Below are 19,948 nucleotides of genomic sequence, written 5' to 3'. Positions count from 1 at the left end.
TTGGGGAATATAAATTTCAAAAGAACAGCATTTGTTTGAAATAGAAATTTGGACCTAAATGTAGTGAGTGAATTACTGCATACATTCCACTGCACTGCGTACATTACATAATAAAAATCATTGTGCTTTTACAGATCTTGTCAGTGCGTCCAGAAGGGGAGGTGACACTAAAAGAGGGGGGTGGCCGCTGTGTGGTGGAGCTTCTCTTTACTCCTGAACAGCGCATGCCTCCTTTCACTGAGGAGCTGCAGCTGGAGTATTTAGGTGCTGTTCGCCCCCTGCTGGTCATGAAGGGATGTTGTCAGGGAGTGGAGGTCAGACTGGACACAGACTACCTGCAGTTTGGAGTTGTGGTCCAGCGCTGCCAAGCCACCCGTCGCATTATAATGCAGAACACAGGAGACATTGGTGCAAGGTACACATCGCAGAACCTTAAAATTCAGTGACTGGTTGAATCTAAAATGTGTGGCTGGTTCTGTAAATGAATGAATCTGAGTGACAATGCTATTACATGGCTTTTCCTTGTTCTCTTCAGATTCAAATGGGATGTAAAGAGTTTTGTTCCAGATTTCATCATTTTCCCTGCTGATGGCTACATCACTCCAGGAATGGAAGTATCCCTTGAAGTGACCTTTGCCCCTACTGAGCTGAGTCAAGATCTGCGCTATGATGATCTCTGCTGTACTATAGAGGGGGGCAAACCATTAAAACTCACCCTCACTGGCTCCTGCATTGTCCCTACAGTTGCAACAGAGGTAAGGTGTTGCAGAGACAGAAGAAAACACAAGTCTGAATGTTAACAGCGTGTCAGAATTTCCTTTAGTGAGTACTGAAACCTTGTATGTTTGCTAATATTAGATGTGCTGATGAAATGCTGAAGTTAAAAAGCAAGGCTAATTCACTGTGTCACTGTCTTTTTTTTGCTTGCTTTCCCTGTTGTGTGAGCAGGTGGTGAATTTCGTGTGTCAGGTGCGCAGTCAGTGTACTCAGTCTCTGGCTCTACCCAACCGCATTAACCAGCCCTGGACTCTGAAATGTGTCATAGAAGGAGAGCACTGGAGCGGGCCGCCCACTCTCCTCATTGAGCCCCTGCAGCAGAACACCTATGAGATCACATACAAGCCACTGGTCATGACTGCAGACGGGGAAAGGCATGAGGTATGACACTCTCTCCTCAAGATGAAGACTATTTCAAGTAATTATTTTTGAAACAATTGTTCAGTTACAATAAAACAAGGGTGCAAATAGCCATTATAAAAAAACAATGTCAGTACAATAATAAAATTAAAAAAATTCCACTATTAATGACACCTCCCTTTGCTGTGGTGCAGGGCTCCGTTTTCTTCTCTTTTCCTGATGGCAGTGGAATACTGTACATATTGCATGGCACATCTGAGCCACCGAAGGCTGAAGGCACAATAACCGAAGAGATCAAATGCAAAAGCCACCACACACAGACAGTATCTGTCCACAACTGGCTGCCCAGACCTCAGAGGTACCTCATCTACAAGAAACATATAAATGCAAATGTAATAATCACTATACAATATTTCACAGTCATGAAATAGGGCATTTTTCTCATAGGCATTTAGTTTAAAAACAAAACACTATTTTTCAGTCAATTAAAATTTATTGCAAAGACTGCAAAATCAACAGATAATGATGCTAGAATTCACTAAAATAAATTATATTATTTGACGCAAAATGCACTATTATCCTGTTTAATAAAATTTTTTTGTTATAATCTTAATTCATTACCCATAAACATACGGTTATTGCCCATGCATAAACATTGTTAATCATGAAAATGCCCATAAAAAAGCCACACATACAGTGCCTCTTGGGATATGCTTTGTAATGATCGTAAAATCTTTCATTGACATAAAGCCTCAGTTGCAAATTATATTCTGCTTCTTAGTATAATTTATGTTTTATCATTCAGTGTTTTATATCCTGCTGTGTAGGTTGCGTGCTGTGATGGAGCTCATCAAACCAGATCGTTCAGAAGGCATTGTTTCCCTGAAGGGCCTGGAATACATTGATGTGCCTGCACTGGATACGAAGCATTACACACTCTCCTTCTACAGGGCATCTTCTGGGTTTACTACTTGAAAGGTTACTGTCCAGAGCTTCCTTCAGAGAAAAGAACATCATGAAGAAAGAACCATGCTGTTCTTTGGATAAAATAATTCATGGTAGTGGTAAAAAACAGATAAAATTGAATTGAATATCGTTTTGCTTTTTTAAATACAGTAAGGTTTTTGGGCGGTTAAGTACTTAATTAAAAAAAAAATTCATTTAATTTTCATCAGTCTTTCAGTTTTAAGAAATATGCTATTTTTAACAGAATGCAAATTGATTGTAAATACTGAAAATGAACAGAAAAAATAAAAATGTCTGCAGCACTAGAGTTTGCAGTTTGAATTATACCAGCCAATTATCAAGTTAACTGCTTTTGCTCCTGGGTGCTCTTTTTTAGTCCACCAGGAGGTGCACTTGTTGCTCCTACATCACCTTTAACATGTCCCATCTACAGTCGCTGTGATTTTGCCAAGTAAAACATGTTCCTGGATCAACATCTTTTGTTGATCCTGGATCAACATTACTGTCCAAAAATATAGACTAAACCCAATCCCTACCCCTAAACCTAACCCTACCCATAATTTATTCCTAAAATCAGTGTGAAATGATAGCTGATTAACAAGGGTGTAGAAGCACCTAACCCTGATCGTAAGCCTAAAACAGATATTTCCTGAAAAGTTATACCTAAATTCTGATTGGTTGATTGGAATATTGTTCCACGATCAACAAGGATATTGATCCAGGAACATGTTGTACTTAGTGAAATCACGGTCACCTCCCATCTACTTAGGCACGATAGGAGGTACATTCCCTCTAGGTTCATGACTCAGATACAGATATTTGATTGTGTGTGTATTTGTGTATATGTGTTGCCAGCGTGGTTTCATACTCATTTGCAGTATGAATGTGTGTGAAATCTCTTGCATTTATCTCTCATTTTCCCTGCCAAGCCTTCCGGCATTCTTTTTGCATATATTCAAATCTCAAATAGACAAAGTGGGTGGGTGAATGAATGCAGGGACAGGTTGATATTAGATGTTACTCTTGTTGTTATTGCTAACTAAAACTATTGAAAAAATTTGTTAATTGAAATAAAGAATATATATTTTAATTATTTTATTTTATTCTACCTGCTTTATATACAGTATAGTATTATACATTTTAAATATTTTAAAATATAGTTTCTTTTTATATTTATAGTCACCTAAGCAATATATATAAATGTATAAAACAATTAGCTTAGAGCTTTAAGTATACAGAGTGACAGTCTGTCTGTGTATCCAACCTCAGATGCACAGGATCCAGAATAACCGTTCAGTAGTTTCATTTTACCCCCTGCTCATTCCATGGTATACCACTGAGTTTGTTTACGTGCTGAAAAGAGAGGCCTGTCAGTGCTACGCACAAACTGGCTGAGCATGTCCAAAGACAAGGGATTACTGCTTGTTGTAATTATTTGAGCACCCTCTGTGGTGAAGAAGGAGTAACAGGTTGCTGTGAGTTGCCCTACATTAAAGAGATGCATCCAATCACTTTTTTTCTGTTTGCTTAAATGCCTCACTATAGGAACGCAAACTGTAGGGGGGTTGTACTTGGTGCCAATTAAATAAAGGCCCTTTTAGTTGGGATGACTTAATCACCCCTTGTAAAGGGCAGGACCGGGGAGCCTTTCAGCTGTCTTTCAACTCACAAAGGTCATTTCAGACCGTTATAGAGACAGTAAGGTAATGAGGGATTTTCTAAGTGAAGGAGTACCCACCCCAAAAATTGTCAAGCTGCTGTTCTTTTCTGACGTGATACAAATTCCGAATGTTGATCAAACGACAGACAACAGACTGTTTAGATGCTCCATCAACACGAGTGGGTTTAGGAAGGTCAGACTTAAGGCTTGAACTCTTCCAAAAAGTCAAAACAAAAGGTTAGGGGGTCTTAATAAAAGATGTTTTGTTTTTCATACAAGTTTTTTGAGTTATAGTAGTGTGTATTTTTACCTGTCACCAAATAGAAGCAAGCAGAAGTTCACTGCAATTCGGCCGCTACGTTGATAAAGCATGACAAATGCAGTCATATATGTATCACTTTGATAAAGATTTAACCATCACAAATATCACAAATGCTTTTAAGTCGAACTGACATTTAACTGTGTCGGTTATAGTTTGCACTGAATTGAACCGCAACAGATAGCATATGGCTGATTATCTATATCTTATATATAGCTATGGTTCTGTATAGATGCACAATTACAATAAATAACCTATAGTAAAATGTATCAGCCGCTGATACATTAATTATTGTAATTGTGCATCTATATATAGAACTATAGCTAGTTTTTTGTGGGATATTTGTATAAATGGATGCTATTGGGAGTTTTATTGTCTAGTTACTACAGTTAGACTGTACAGATCATACGAAAATTATCCATGGTTTTAGAGAAATAAAACCCAAAAAATCATAGTTAATATAGTTAAACCTGGTAACCACAAATGAACCATAGTTTTGCTACACTAACCAACCATGGTATTTGTAAAGTATACAAATGGTAATCAATCTTCCACAGAACATAGCAAAGTACACTTTTACTATAATAAAACCATTAATTTTCGAAAGGGATATCCACGAATGGTAGATCTAAATAACTACGACTGAGAGTTACTGTAGAAAACCAAAAATAGACCTAAACAACATTAGAATAGTTTATTCAAAAGTTGTCTGGGATCAATGGGCATTAACATTGGTTCCTACTTTATTAGCTACTCTCTCTCTAAAGTGCAAATAATGCTTTTCTAGTTCATTTTTCTGCGTCTGAGCTAAATGGATGGCATTCATTGAACTGCTCCTATTAGGTGTGACAGGAGGGGTGAGTTTTGGGGATTTGCTGCTGCTGATGTCATTGAGGAGGAGGGATCGCCCCCATAGAGCGCAGCATGAACGCTCCGCGGCAAAAGGATGTGTGAACAAGCAGCGCGCTACTGCAGGGACGGCGTCCACAAACTGCTCCACAAAGAACAAGCCAAACTCCGGGCACAGGACAGCAAAGACCAGCCCAATCCCGGGGCTCAGGACAGCGAGACAGCGACGGCTGCACAGTCCGGAAACAGCGGCACTCAGCCCGGTGGAATAGACGGGCTCGTCCGCTGGATAGTCACCAAGATGAGCGACAATAAAAGCATCTCTACTCGGGAATATGTGAAGGAGGAGGCGGCGGTGGCTCAGGAGCAGTTCTTTGCACCGGAGCCCCGAAAGGGCATCGCTGTCATTTTGGATGTAGGTGTTTGATATTTTATTAATGCATGTATAAAGAAATATGAAATGCATGCACTCGTTTACAAACTTTATTTAATTGTCTTAATTAATTAATTAATTAATTTAACAACCCCAGAACCAGAAGAGTGTTGAGTGATCCGATAATTAGACAAAGAATATCACATAGATAGCTCGCCAACCTTGATACTCGATTAATTACAGCAATTATGCATTTTTGACATCGACCTATTTAACTTTTTTCCAACCATTTTTTCCCAACCTTTTTAATCCAACCATTTTGCATAATTTGACACTTAACTATCATCCCTGTGTACTATAGCCTACTTTATTACACGGTTCTATGGAGTGCTTAATTCTGAATGGCTTATCGTGAGCAATCAATTTTTGTGTAATTGCCGTTGCGAACATACCGGCGTTTCTCTCGTGTATCATTCCGCGCACTGGCTCGATTCTTGGCGCCACCGTGCGAATCGAAAGGCTCGCTACGTTTGTCGCGTGTAATAAAAATGACCTGTATTCATTTTAGTATAGGCCTACATTGTGAGCATACATGCTTTGATGGATGGCTAGAAGCTCAGAGAGTCCCCAAGCAAAAAACCAAGGATGTACAACGAACAGTAAAGGAATAAAAAGAACTGGATGAGAAAGCTACAAGTGTATCTAAATCATATATCTATAAAACAGGTAATTTTAGTATAATATATTGTTGCAGTGTTATAATGTAGCCAGATGTTATAATGTAGACAAAGTACTTACCACCATAATAGGACACGTACATTCACAGTCATATCGAAACACGGTTGAGCTCTTAGTATGTGCATTGATAATTCACCTGTAACTGTAAAATAATCTAAACATACTCTAGATTCTCTGGTATGAAACAGCAATGAAACATCCAGCTGAAGCTTTCAGCATCTTAAGGTTATACAACAGTTCTTTTGCTCTGATTTTAGGGCTGTATCTCCGAGAAGCATACTTGAATCTAAATAATTTATTGCGCTTTTCCTGTGAGTCCGGCAGTTATGCTTTGTGATTGGCTGCTGTGGTGAGGTCTCAGCAGTATTGATTTAGTAGGTCAAAGTATTGCCTCAGTATTGTTCGTCGGTGCTGGATAATTATGTGTATCTGATGGTCATACCTCTTGAGATTTCTGCGTTGCTTTTAGGGGGAGAAGTTAAAACATTTAAGAGAGTGATAAGTAGTTCAGTCCTAGACCCAGATACAGTCTCAGGTAACCAGACTATAAAGTAGAGGGGACAAAAACTAATTAAAAACCTCTGAAAAAGACCAGAGGCACCCTAGTATAAATACAATAGCGAATGTGGAGGAAATGAATAAGGGAGGGGTTAAGCAGATAATGAGGTGCTGTAGATAATTAGTCTTTTATGGATAGTGAGCATGTGTACATGATTTCTCCTGGAGACTTCGGTACGGAGCGCAGGTGCTTGTAGGGGAATTGATTTCCCCCAATGCTTTGTGAGAGAATTCCATTACTTAACTCAATCTATTGCTACCAAATGCCACGTCTGCTGCCACGTCTGTTCCAGGATCAGCCATCAGCTGACCGAGCTTTAAAACGGCATTGGCGAACAACAGAGCCACAGAGCGCCATCCAGCATGCAATTGTAAAGACCCCTGTTTGCATTTCAGAAAGCTTTCGATTCACCGGCTAGACCAGTTATGGATTCAGGGTGTGTTGAATTTTCTCAGCACGGCTTCCCCAAACTCAGCGACCAGCACGGATCAGCTCTAGGCATGACGAAGCGGATAGCGTGCTCTTTTGGAAGGCCAAATAAAGTAGTTCCGCTTTCACAACTAAACACAGCGTCTTCACGACATGGCGGCAGCAACAATACTACAGCGAGAATAAAAGTTACGCCGCCTTTCTTTGCGTGAACATTTGGGCGGCGTTATGCAAATCTTCCCACATCATGACGTAGACATGTGGGGACATGTTAGAACGAGCCGTTTTAGGTAGGCGTGGTTGACTCTTAACTTTTATAAAGAATATCTCTTTGGATTTGAGACTTTAGTCTTTGCAACTTTACAGATCTTTTGTATTGTAAGATATTGTAAGCATTTATCATAAAGTTTGTTAATAAAGTTAGTTTATGTTTGATATTCGCTGCATAATCGTCTAGGCTGCTTTAGGGACCGTCTACAAATTTACCTCACAGTACAAAACGAAGTTCAATAATTCATTCAAATTAATGTTTGCAGGACTTAGGGCTTGGTGATAAATCGATAACGATAATTATTGCGCGATATAAATTTCCTCGATAAACGATAACAAGAGTTCAATAAATGTTCGATATAATGTTCATGCAGCAAAGGCGGAACGAAACAGCGCTAGTCATTTGAAGCACGCTACTCTTAGCATTTATCTGCTCGGCTCAAAGGTCAAACGGCGGCACGGTGTGGCGCGAGCTTCACTAGGGCGCTGATGAGTCTCGATCACGCGAACACTAAACTGCATCAGATCTAGTGTAAACTTCTTGAATTCAACGAAGAACACAAATAACTCTGTTTACAGCCAGATGAAACAGTGCTGACAAACAGGAGAAACACTGTGCGCGACGATACAGTCAGAAGACTTTTAATCTACAAATCGCCATCATTTACCATAGATTTAATGTAGCACTAACTGCACCATGGTATTGTGTCAGAAATGTGGGCATTCGTGTCAAATTTTATTATATTATTAATGTAGACAGTCATGTATTAAATGTATTGAAGGAGGAGTAATGGGATATAATTACAGTACTTTTTGTTATTAAGCTATAGCGTTTATGCGTTTATACTAATTGTATTTAGACTACTGTTTTTCATACAAATACCTAGAAGCCATATTAAATTTTTACCATGGTATTGAGGTGCTATATTTGTGGTTTTCACTGTGATTATCATGATCTAAAAGATATTACTGATTTTGATAATGAACAAACCTACATCTGCATCCTAACTCAAGCTACTATCAAATGTGTATTTCTAAGAGAAAACATTTTTAGATTTTAGATCATTTTAGAGAATACTTTTTGTGCGCAAAGAAAACAAAAATAACATAATTTATTTAACAATTCTTCTCCCCCGAGTTACGTCTTCTGCCATTTTGGAGAGTATCCAAGAATGTAATCGGCGTTGTTTACGTTAGGGCGGAAAGCGCACTCATGAACGTAATCGCCGTAAATCAGCGTTGTTTACACTTAGGGTAAAGCGTGCGTATGCATTGCAATACTCTCCAAAATGGCGGAAGACAGTAACTCGGGGGAGAAGAATTGTTGAATAAAGTCGTCATTTTTGTTTTCTTTGCGCACAAAAAGTATTCTCGTAGCTTCGCAAAATTGAAGTTCAACCACTTATGTCACATGGACTGTTTAACCGATGTCCTTGCTACATTTCTGGGAACATTTCAGTTGCGTTGCTGTCTATGCAGGGTCAGACAGCTCTCAGATTCCATCAAAAATGTCTTAATTTGTGTTCTGAAGATGAACGGAGGTCTTACGGGTTTGGAACGACATGAGGTTGAGTAATTAATTACATAATTTTCATTTTGGGGTGAACTAACCCTTTAAGGAAAAATTACTGGAAAAGTGTAAAGAATTCAAAAACAATGTGTTTGTCATGTTCTGATCATAAAGAATAGTTTAAAACCACAATTAACCGTCTGGTTTTTGCAACTTTCACATTGGAGCAAAAATCTGCCTTTAAACTCGAAAGAAATAAAATTGGACATTTATCGTGATAATTATCGATATCGACTGATATGAAAAAAAAATCGTGATAATATTTTGGCCATATCGCCCAGCCCTAGCTGGGCTATAGTAAAACAATAGTAATACAAGCTTTACAGTTTGCCAATGGGTTATATTTAAATGTCATTTTATTTAAAAAATATCGGACGTTTTAACACAGTTGGTGGAATTGTCATTCGGTCCCTTACCCATCAAGGGTTGTGATAGCACTTCAAAGCTTTCTCTGGTTTAAATTTACTGCTACAATACACTTAGGCGGTTTTGATAGTAATTTGGTTCAATTGCTCTAGCTGTTCTTTGTTTTGTAGCTGGTTTCTCCTCAGTGTATTTTTCTAAGCAGTTTTTTTTGTATTCATAGACATATTAACTGTGAATATGAATATGTGTATTAACTGTAGTAATTATTTTGTTTCTCCCTCTCTTTTATCAACTTGTAGCTTTGTAGTTCACATTAGTACTTTAGATCTTTTGGTGGCTGTCCCCTTTTCCTGTCAAACAGAGATATATCTTCTGAGGTGCAAACAAACTGGGTCACCTACATTAAGTGACTTCATATTGTCAGAACATACAAATGGTATTTAACAACCTCATGCCTTTAGTGCATCCGCTTTATTCTCAAACACTTCAAGCAGACAATCACAATGAAGAAAGTGTGATGTAACTCCCAGCTAATGGTTCTATTCTATTTTTTTTTACAAATGTTATTTAACATGATCAACTTCTCTTTTTACTTTTTAGACCATTTGGCATCATCTGCTACTGTTACTGTGATCCAGTTTTGTATCCTGTCGTTTAGTGTTTTTTCTTGAAAGAAATGTATACTTTTGTTCATCAAGGAAAAATTAATAGGTCAAAAATTATAGTAAAGACCTAAATTGTTCAATTCAAATATGAAGAATCTTGAAAAAAAAATGTATTACAGTTTCTACAAAATTATTAAGCGGTATAATCATTTTTATCTGTGTTAATAATAAGATATGTTTCTTGGGCAGCAAATCAGCACATTAGAATGATTTCTAAAGGATCATGTGACACTGAAGACTGGAGTGACTGCTACTGAAAATTTAGTATTGTCATCACAGGAATAAATTACATTTTAAAATATATTTAAAATAGAAAACTATTTGAATATTGTTTTTATTCAGATTTTCACTGTTTCAAAACATAAATACACACTAAAAGACTCATAAAAATTAGACATACTGTACACAAACAAAATAAAACAAAAATAATAATATAAAAATCATGATGAACTGAAAACAGGTTCCCACATTTTGTCAAATGTAGCTATGTTTCCAGAAATATTTTATCTAATTCTTTCCAAATTTAAGGCAGAGGTGAGCCCCATTGACCAAGTAGAAAATTTCTACTGTATTTTTGATCAAGCCCCAATGAGCATAAAATACTTTTTTCAAAAACATAAACAATACTACTGACCTCAAAATTTTGATTCATATTCTGGGCAGCCAATTATTCATCACACATTATTATCCTTGTTGAAGGTAAACCCCAATTTAATAGAATCTGAAAATCCCAGTTGTTAAGTTGTAATCCTGTTTATTTTTATTTATTTAAATATGCTTGGTTATATGGTTGGTTTTATTATTTGTGTTTTGTTTTTTTCTTTGCAATCCACAGAACCAGAGCAAATCGATTTTTGGATCACAACCCACTAGTCGAGACCCGCTACTGGCGATTAATGCTGCAGACACTTTTGCGTTAAGATATAAAATGGCTAGGAAGATTAAAAACCAATAGTGCTTCTCAAGCGCTTTGTAAAATGCATTACAGTATTGATCGAACATGGCTAATGTCACTGTTCCCACATTCACTCTCCTCTTTAAATGGTTGGGAAATATGGGCCTAGTTGAAAAGAATGAAAAAACCCCGTTGTTGTTCAACTGCAGATGTTTCAGTGGTTGTCCTGATGTCCATTTATCCCTTCTCTGTGGCTTTTGCATTTGTTCTGTGATGGTAAAGTATCCTGACAGGTGGAATGCTGTTAGCTGTCAGGATTGAATGAAGCAGCTGGCTCATCCAATTGAGAAGTGATTTAGACCGCCAACAGAAGGTGATCACTCTATTGAAGCAGATCAAATTGTGTACTGTCAATACGTGTTTCAATTATCGGATGTTCGACACACGCTCCCCCTTCGAGACACAAACATGCATGTCCAATAATAAACATGCACCTCTATTCTTGTTTGTGCTGCGTGGACATCCAGATCTGATCATGACAATTCACGCTTCATTGTATTTATTTATTTAGAAAATGAGAAAGGCTGGCTGGATCGACTGCTGCAAAATTAGCCCTTAGCGAGTAACGCTTCCCAGCACATTCTATTGACTGTGATTTTCCTCTGTTACCAGAGAGTCTTAAGTGGTCCATTTCACATCTGACTGGACCGTGTGATCAGGTTGCTCTTGCAGACTTAAGCGCCTCACTCAATCTACAACCAATATACAAAATTGCTTAGTCTTGATTAAAAAAAAGGAACTTAAAGGTTGTAATGTCATTTGTGCTGGTGGTGTTCTGAATGCAATGTAAGGATTAATCATTGCAACATGTTAAGGGCCGAGATTTCATGCAATTGCAATGCAATCAGCCTATCTATAGAACCAGTGTCTCCTTTAATAGCTTTTCTGAGTAGGCTGACTGACACTGAACTCTGCAGAGAGGCGCTTTTTAATTACTTCTATCCATCTTTTCTAGCATGCACTTTTAGTTTTCTGCAACCAGTGTCTAAAGATAATTGCTGTATGTACATTTAAGATTAGACAGCTGTTTAATAATAATTTCAGTTCTGAAATCAAACAGGTTTCTGTCAACAGTCAACTTTATTTAAGAGATTATACTGTAGAGAGTCCTAGAGACTTAGATTTGCAATTATAAAGATAATGTGAATTAAAATGAATAATAATTTTCATTAATATATTGTATTTCTGTATGTGTGTATCATTTCAGATTTTCCGAAGAGCTGATAAGGATGGTGAGTGAAATCTGATTTATACCATGTCATGTTAAATCATTAATTTGTTTCTCAGACTCTGTTCTGTTCTTAACATGAAATTATGTTCATGTTTTGAAATTCATGTTTCATTCATCTCGTCTGCACTAGAGCTCAAAAGTTTGAGGTTAGTAAGATTTTTTTGATGTTTTTGAAAGAAGTTTCTTATGCTCGCCAAGGCTGCATTTATTTAATAAAAATACAGTAAAACTGTAATGTTGTGAAATATTTTTACAATTTAAAATAACTGTTTTCTATTTTAATATATTTTAAAATGTAATTTATTCATGTGATTCAAAGCTGAATTTTCAGCAGCAATTACGGCAGTCTTTAGTGTCACATGATCCTTCAGAAATCATTCTAAAGCTGTCTTTACGGAGCCAAGTTAAGGTTGCTCTATGCCTGCTCAAAATTTTGTGTAAAGACACAACGCCTCATAAAGGCCAGACTAAATTATCAACCCTCTACATTGAGAGTAAATCACTCGCATATGCGACTAAATCTTCACTCTGGGCGACTAAATGATGTCTAATATCAGCCAATGGCTAATAAATTCTCAGATTTTACTCGCCAGTGTGTGAGTTGGAGGCTGAGTATATGATTAGCACAGATATATTTTCACTCACAGAACACTCTGTGACTGAGCGCTTCAGAGTTTCACTCTCCGTCAAGCGATCTGAGATATTTTTCAGTTAATTTGAATGGATGCGCAGCGCACCTGTGTTTGTGTATTTGGCGTAACGTAAACTCTAGTGTGAAGGCGCACGACTCGCCGTCGCTTTCTCTCACACGCGCAAAGAGAAGGAGCGAGCAAGAGTCTTACATAACATGCAGAATTGATGTGCTACATGTAAACGATATACCATTAAAAATAATGGAGTTCCTTTGGAATTCTTCAGCTTTTAAGAACTGCCGGGTTTTCCTGTAGTAGGCGGAACTAATGCGCAAACAGCGAATCAGTTCGAGCAAACGCAAACAACCTGATTAATATTCATGAATCCAGTAGCTCATTAATACCTAGTGCGTTTTTATATTGTTCTTATTAGTACAATTCGTATAATAATAATAAAAATAATATCCTATCAGTATTATTGTTTTTTTTTTTTTGCACCTGCCCACACTGCCAAAAGCACCAAAAGTTGGTTAAATGACCATGGTGTTGGTGTGCTTGACTGGCCAGCAAACTCACCAGACCTGAACCCCATAGAGAATCTATTGGGTATTGTCAAGAGGAAAATGAGAAACAAGAGACCAAAAAATGCAGTTGAGCTGAAGGCCACTGTCAAAGAAACCTGGGCTTCCATACCACCTCAGCAGTGCCACAAACTGATCACCTCCATGCCAAGCCGAATTGAGGCAGTAATTAAAGCAAAAGGAGCCCCTACCAAGTATTGAGTACATGTACAGTAAATGAACATACTTTCCAGAAGGCCAACAATTCACTAAAAATGTTTTTTTTATTGGTCTTATGAAGTATTCTAATTTGTTGAGATAGTGAATTGGTGGGTTTTTGTTAAATGTGAGCCAAAATCATCACAATTAAAAGAACCAAAGACTTAAACTACTTCGGTCTGTGTGCATTGAATTTATTTAATACACGAGTTTCACAATTTGAGTTGAATTACTGAAATAAATGAACTTTTCCACGACATTCTAATTTATTGAGATGCACCTGTATATATATATATATATAGTCTAGTATAGTATAGTATAGTATTTCAGTCTGGCGAGTAAACAAAAAAATTTACTAGCCAATGGCGATTCAATTGCCAAGGTATCCGTAGAGGGTTGATTATGCCTGCTCTGTGTCAAAATATGAAGTCGAATTGGTGTGTAAATGCATTCATGCCACCTCTGAGCAGCATTAAACAGTCTTTGTAAAGATGCCTAAATGCCACTTCAGAAGCACTTCTGTGCCACCTGTGCAGTGTAATATGCTGATTAAATGCTCAAGAAATATTTCTTATCATAATGTTGAATAAAGTACAGCATTTATTTGAAATAGAAACCTTTTGTAACATGATCAATGTCTTTACTGTCATTTTCATCAAATTAATGTGTCTTTGCTGAATAAAAGTAATAATTTCTATCCAAAGAAAAAAAATACTGACCCCAAACTTTTGGACGGTGGTGTACATCATTTCATAAAATAAATACAGCTATTATAGCTTTACACAACACTGAAGATCTTGACCATCTGTCCTCACACGGTTCTGACAGCTGAAAAGACAGAACGTGAAGAAACATTCCAGGAAAGACAATGGAAATGTGCTGCCTTGTGCATAATCTTTTAAATAATTCCCATTTGTGAGGCTTATTAAAAGTTTAGTTTTTTTTTTGTTCTCAGATGCCTAACCAGTATGATTTCTGTATTGTATTATATTAGTAAAACATCTTCTGCTAAGAAAATCAATGTGTAATGCACCAAATTTGCGTTAGCTGGATGTTCTAAAATGATTTTTCCTATATTGTAATGCAAATTAAATTGCAGCAAAAATTTCAGATGTATTTGCTAATTAATTTTAGATTAGTGTCTTTATGCAAATTAGCCTCTTTATCCATATTCATACCCTGTGTCCGCAGAACAATTATGATTATAGAGAAAAGATCTGTTACATATTTTGTACTGCACAAATTCATGTATGAAAAGATGCGTATTGCTCTACAGTCCATTTCATCCAATTGTATTGTAATTTAATTTTCTTGTATGATTAATTTCGGTTAGCCTTGAGCTCTTGTCTGTCATTATCGGCACAGACCTGGTCTCGTCTAGTCTAAATTTTGGATTGAGATGAAATGTACATATATAAAAAAAATTTTTCTTTATTTTAGCTTTTTAAAAGGAAAACTCCACTCTGTGAAACAAGTTCTTGTACCTGGGCTTAAAAGAGAGTCGATACAAATAGCAGAGAGAGAAAACCTGCAACAAACCTTGTTAAAAGGAGTAGTGGCTATTTGATGTGTGGTGCTAGGGCAATTTGTGTTATTTTTAAACTACTCCCAGGGGAGCAGCTTGGTGACAGTTTTAATGAGAGAGAGAGAAAGCAAGAGGGTGGGGGAGAAAGAAAAAACATGAGTCGGGACCACAGGAGATGGGTGCCATGTTTTGCAACTCTTTGGTTTTCAATCACAAAACTGTCTAACAAGAAACAGCACAGCGGGCTCATTTGCCTCCAACGTTTAGAGCTAAACTCCTAGAAGTGAAACATTATCATCCTCTTTCTTTTCGAACAAGGCTGCATGCATAAAAGAGAGAGTTCTTTGCAGAAATGAATATTTTGTCATCATTTACTCACCCTAATGTAATTTTGACTATTTTTTCCTTTGAACACAGTTCAAATGTGTTTAATGTGACCACAACTGTCAAGGAACTCCAATATATAATATAATATAATTAATATAACATAATATAAATATAATAAACTACGGGTCAAAAGTTTGGAATAATTAAGATTTTTAAATGTTTTTGATTAAAAACACAGTAAAAATAGGTAATATTCTGAAATATTATTACAATTGATAATATTTACTCCAGTCTTCAGCGTCATATGTTTCTGAAATCATTTTAATGTGTTTTTTTTAATAGTAAAGTTTAAAAGTAGTTGTGTTGCTAAATATTTTTGTAGAAAACGTGGTACATTGATATTCAAAAGTTAGGAGTAATATTTAGAAAAAAAGAAAAGAAATTAATACTTTTATTCAATGAGGATTGATCAAAAGTGACAGTAAAGACATTTATAATGTTACAAAAGATTTCTATCTCAAATAAACTGTTTTCATCATTGGTAATATTAAGAACTATAATTAATATTTAATTACCAATAATAACTTATAATAATTGAGCACAAAATCAGCATATTTGAATGATTTCTGTAGGATCATGTGAAGACTGGAGCAATTGCTTCTGAAAATTCAGCTTCACATCACAGGAATAAATTACATTTTAAATACATTAAAACAGAAAACAGTTATTTTAATTTACAATCATAGTTTGCAATATTATTGAAACAAAAGATCTAGTGTAAACAAAACAATAAATATTATAAAAAATAAATAATTTAAAAAATAATATAAATAAAAGTACTTCATATGACTGATGCACATATCAACGCCTTGTAAATTTTGAAACAATATGGTTTGTGAATAATGACAATTTAAATTTGTAAATGGACTTCCTTTGAAATCATGGTTTATGGATCAATTTATCTTCCAGAGTAAACCATCATATTGAGCACAAACAACACACAGCGTGTCATACCACACTGCAGAATTGATTGGCTACATCATGCATGTGGAGCAAGCAGAGAGAATCATTAGTGTCGGTTTTATAGAGGAAAGGACATGCTCTTTTGGCCTAAGAGCTTTTATGCAAGCTTGATCTGACAGGCTCATCCTCCTGCTTTTTGATTACCTGGTCTGTGACCATAAATCTGCAAGGGCTGTTGACATGAGAGCAGACTGGCAAAGACCTGCATGACCCATCGCCTTATCTGCATCTGCAGTTCGCCCTCCAAAATATATCACTCAGTTTAAGGGAGAGAGTACATGTAATGGAAATTGAATTGGTTCTTTCAGCTGTTTTAAATTCTGTGCTGTTTCTCTGTGCAGCATTTTTTACATCAAAAAGATCTCACAGGGGCAGAGAGAGCAAAAGAGCTGCAGAAAAAAAGAGCCAGCCATTGGTTACTAGAATGAAACATTTAGGAGCCAAATGACTTTTTCGTTGACAAATTACAGAACCGCTCTGTGCAGTATTGAAAGGGATTTTTATATTTGGGCTAGAGCTATTTAAGTACAATGGAAAAAAAATAAGTATAGATATAATTTTCTTTCACAAATTGCTAGTAAATTTCACAAACAATTACAAAGAACAGCATGTAAAAAACTGTGGTTTCAACGTTACCCAAACCTCACAGTCAATTCAACCTTACAACTAGGCCTAATACTGTATGCTAAACAAATACATTTTTGAAAAATAATTTATATATAATATTTGAAATATATTTTTGTCAGCTGAACCCCTTTCATATAAAATATCTACTAGAATACCCCAGCGATTTTAGGTTAATATTTAAAAAATTTAACAGCTCATTTGCATTTCCACACTCCACAGTTCTCTGATGTTGGTTAATTGTCATATGATATGAAGGTAAACAAATTAATCTTTTTCATATGTGACCCTGGACCAAAAAAACAGTCTTAAGTCAAACGGTTATATTTGTAGCAATAGCCAAAAATATATTGTATGGATCAAAATTATCGATTTTTCTTTTATGCCAAAAATCATTAGGATATTAAGTAAAGATCATGCTCCATGAAGATATTTTATAAGTTTCCTACTGTAAATATATCAAAACTTAATTTTTGATTAGTAATATGCGTTGCTAAGGACTTCATTTGGACAATTTTAAAGGCGATTTTCTCAGTATTTAGATTTTTTTGCACCCTCAGATTCCAGATTTTCAAATAGTTGTATCTCGGCCAAATTATATTGTCCTATCCAAACAAACTATACATCAATGGAAAGCTTATTTATTCAGCTTTCAGATGATGTGTAAATCTCAATTGAAAAAAATTGATCCTTATGACTGGTTTTGTGGTCCAGGGTCACATATGTGTTTTATTTCAATTTCAATTTTCTTACATTTTTTATGATTTGTGATTTTTATGATTTAAGACTCATAGGCCCGGTTTCACAGATGGGGCTTAGCTTAAGCCAGAACTAGGCCATAGTTTAATTAGGATTTTAAAGTAATTTTTATAAACATGCCTTAGAAAAACATTACTGGTGTGCATCTTGAGACAAAACAAGGGCACTGACATATTTCAAGATCAATCAGTGCAAGTTTCTTTCAGTTGAAACAGCTCAGACTTACATTTTAGTCGGGGACTAGGCTTAAAGGGTTACTCCACCCCAAAATGAAAATTTTGTCATTAATCACTTACCCCCATGTCGTTCCAAACCCGTAAAAGCTTCTTTCGTCTTCGGAACACAATTTAAGACATTTTGGATGAAAACCGGGAGGCTTGTGACTGTCCCATTGACTGCCAATTAAATTACACTGTCAAGGTCCAGAAAAGTATGAAAGACATCGTCAGAATAGTCCATCTGCCATCAGTGGTTCAACCGTAACGTTATGAAGCGACGAGAATACTTTTTGTACGCGAAGAAAACTAAAATAATGACTTTATTCAACAATTCGTCTCCTCTGTGTCTCTGCATCACCGTAGCGCCATTTTGGAGAATAACCACTGTACGCAAGCAGCATACACTATTCTGTGTCAGCCGCGACATAAGGATACATTTTCTATGTGTATTTACGCTTTGATTTGAATGAAAACAGCACGTCCGTGCAGCGTGGATGACACAGAAGAGCGTCACCGTAGCGCCATTTTGGAGAATAACCACTGTACGCAAGCAGCATACACTATTCTGTGTCAGCCGCGACATAAGGATACGTTTTCTATGTGTATTTACGCTTTGATTTGAATGAAAACAGCACGTCCGTGCAGCGTGGATGACACAGAAGAGCGTGCGTTCAGTGGATATTCTCCAAAATGGTGCTACAGTGATGCGGAGAGACACAGAGGAGACGAATTGTTGAATAAGGTCAATATTTTTGTTTTCCTTGCGTACAAAAAGTATTATCATCGCTTCATAACGTTACGGTTGAACCACTGATGGCAGATGGACTGTTCTGACGATGTCTTTCATACTTTTCTGGACCTTGACAGTGTAATTTACATGGCAGTCAATGGGACAGTCACAAGGTTGAACCACTGATGGCAGATGGACTGTTCTGACGATGTCTTTCATACTTTTCTGGACCTTGACAGTGTAATTTACTTGGCAGTCAATGGGACAGTCACAAGAATCCGTGTAACATTCGATCATTCGTTTTTTAATTTAATATTGAAACTGCTGCAGTTGTACGGATTAATAACCCATTTTATCAGTTTCATATTTTTCTCATCAAACAGACTAATGAATAGCTCGACACAACTCGTACCGGGGGCAGAGTCTAGACAGGTCTTTCTTCTCTGTAGACCAGCAGTTCTTAAAGTGATAGGGGGTCCGAGAAATAATTTGCTATAGCCTAAAGTATTTCCAGACTGTAAAGTCACTTTTTTATCATGATACATTGGCCTACTGTGATTTATTCCAAAGTGAATTATATGATGCATTTAACGCTTATATGAAGCCTTTTAAAAGACGAGTATTCGCTGTGGTTCATGTTTGTGGCATGCGCCAGAAAGATGCTCAAGGAGACCGAGACGCGCTAAAGCAGCGCATTCTGTTGTTCTCTTTATTTTTCAAATAATAGTCCTCCACTGCTGCAGTTGTACGGATTAATAACCCATTTTATCAGTTTCATATTTTTCTCATCAAACAGACTAATGAATAGCTCGACATAACTCGTACCGGGGGCAGAGTCTAGACAGGTCTTTCTTCTCTGTAGACCAGCAGTTCTTAAAGTGATAGTGGGTCCGAGAAATAATTTGCTATAGCCTAAAGTATTTCCAGACTGTAAATTCACTTTTTTATCATGATACATTGGCCTACTGTGATTTATTCCAAAGTGAATTATATGATGCATTTAACGCTTATATGAAGCCTTTTAAAAGACGAGTATTCGCTGTGGTTCATGTTTGTGGCATGCGCCAGAAAGATGCTCAAGGAGACCGAGACGCGCTAAAGCAGCGCATTCTGTTGTTCTCTTTATTTTTCAAAGGCAAGACATTTTGTAGTTATTTTGAACGTAATGTTACACAATTAAAAATATACATTTTACTATAAATGACAGAGTATTAAGTTATTTCCCCTCGATGGGGAAAAAAATC

General features: G+C 36.6%; 2 protein-coding genes across 2 annotated transcripts in view; both read left to right on the top strand.

Moving 5' to 3' along the window:
• The window catches only part of hydin (HYDIN axonemal central pair apparatus protein), a 76,744-nt gene extending 74,632 nt beyond the window's left edge, over window positions 1–2,112 (top strand). The window contains 5 exon segments of the mRNA XM_016287873.1: window positions 135–415; window positions 536–755; window positions 949–1,158; window positions 1,332–1,495; window positions 1,965–2,112. Coding sequence (XP_016143359.1) covers window positions 135–415; window positions 536–755; window positions 949–1,158; window positions 1,332–1,495; window positions 1,965–2,112 — 1,023 coding nt within the window.
• Window positions 2,113–4,929: 2,817 nt separating this feature from the next.
• The window catches only part of necab2 (N-terminal EF-hand calcium binding protein 2), a 143,059-nt gene continuing 128,040 nt past the window's right edge, over window positions 4,930–19,948 (top strand). The window contains exons 1-2 of the mRNA XM_016287795.1: window positions 4,930–5,346; window positions 12,064–12,088. Of these exons, the coding sequence (XP_016143281.1) occupies window positions 5,029–5,346; window positions 12,064–12,088 (343 nt within the window). The 5' untranslated portion in view covers window positions 4,930–5,028. The remainder of the gene's footprint in view (window positions 5,347–12,063; window positions 12,089–19,948) is intronic.

This window comes from Sinocyclocheilus grahami, unplaced genomic scaffold (assembly GCF_001515645.1).
Source record: "Sinocyclocheilus grahami isolate Dianchi unplaced genomic scaffold, SAMN03320097.WGS_v1.1 scaffold225.1, whole genome shotgun sequence".
NCBI classification, from domain to species: domain Eukaryota; kingdom Metazoa; phylum Chordata; class Actinopteri; order Cypriniformes; family Cyprinidae; genus Sinocyclocheilus; species Sinocyclocheilus grahami.
Note: the sequence above shows the minus strand (reverse complement) of the source record. Positions and strands in the feature narration are given on the sequence as shown.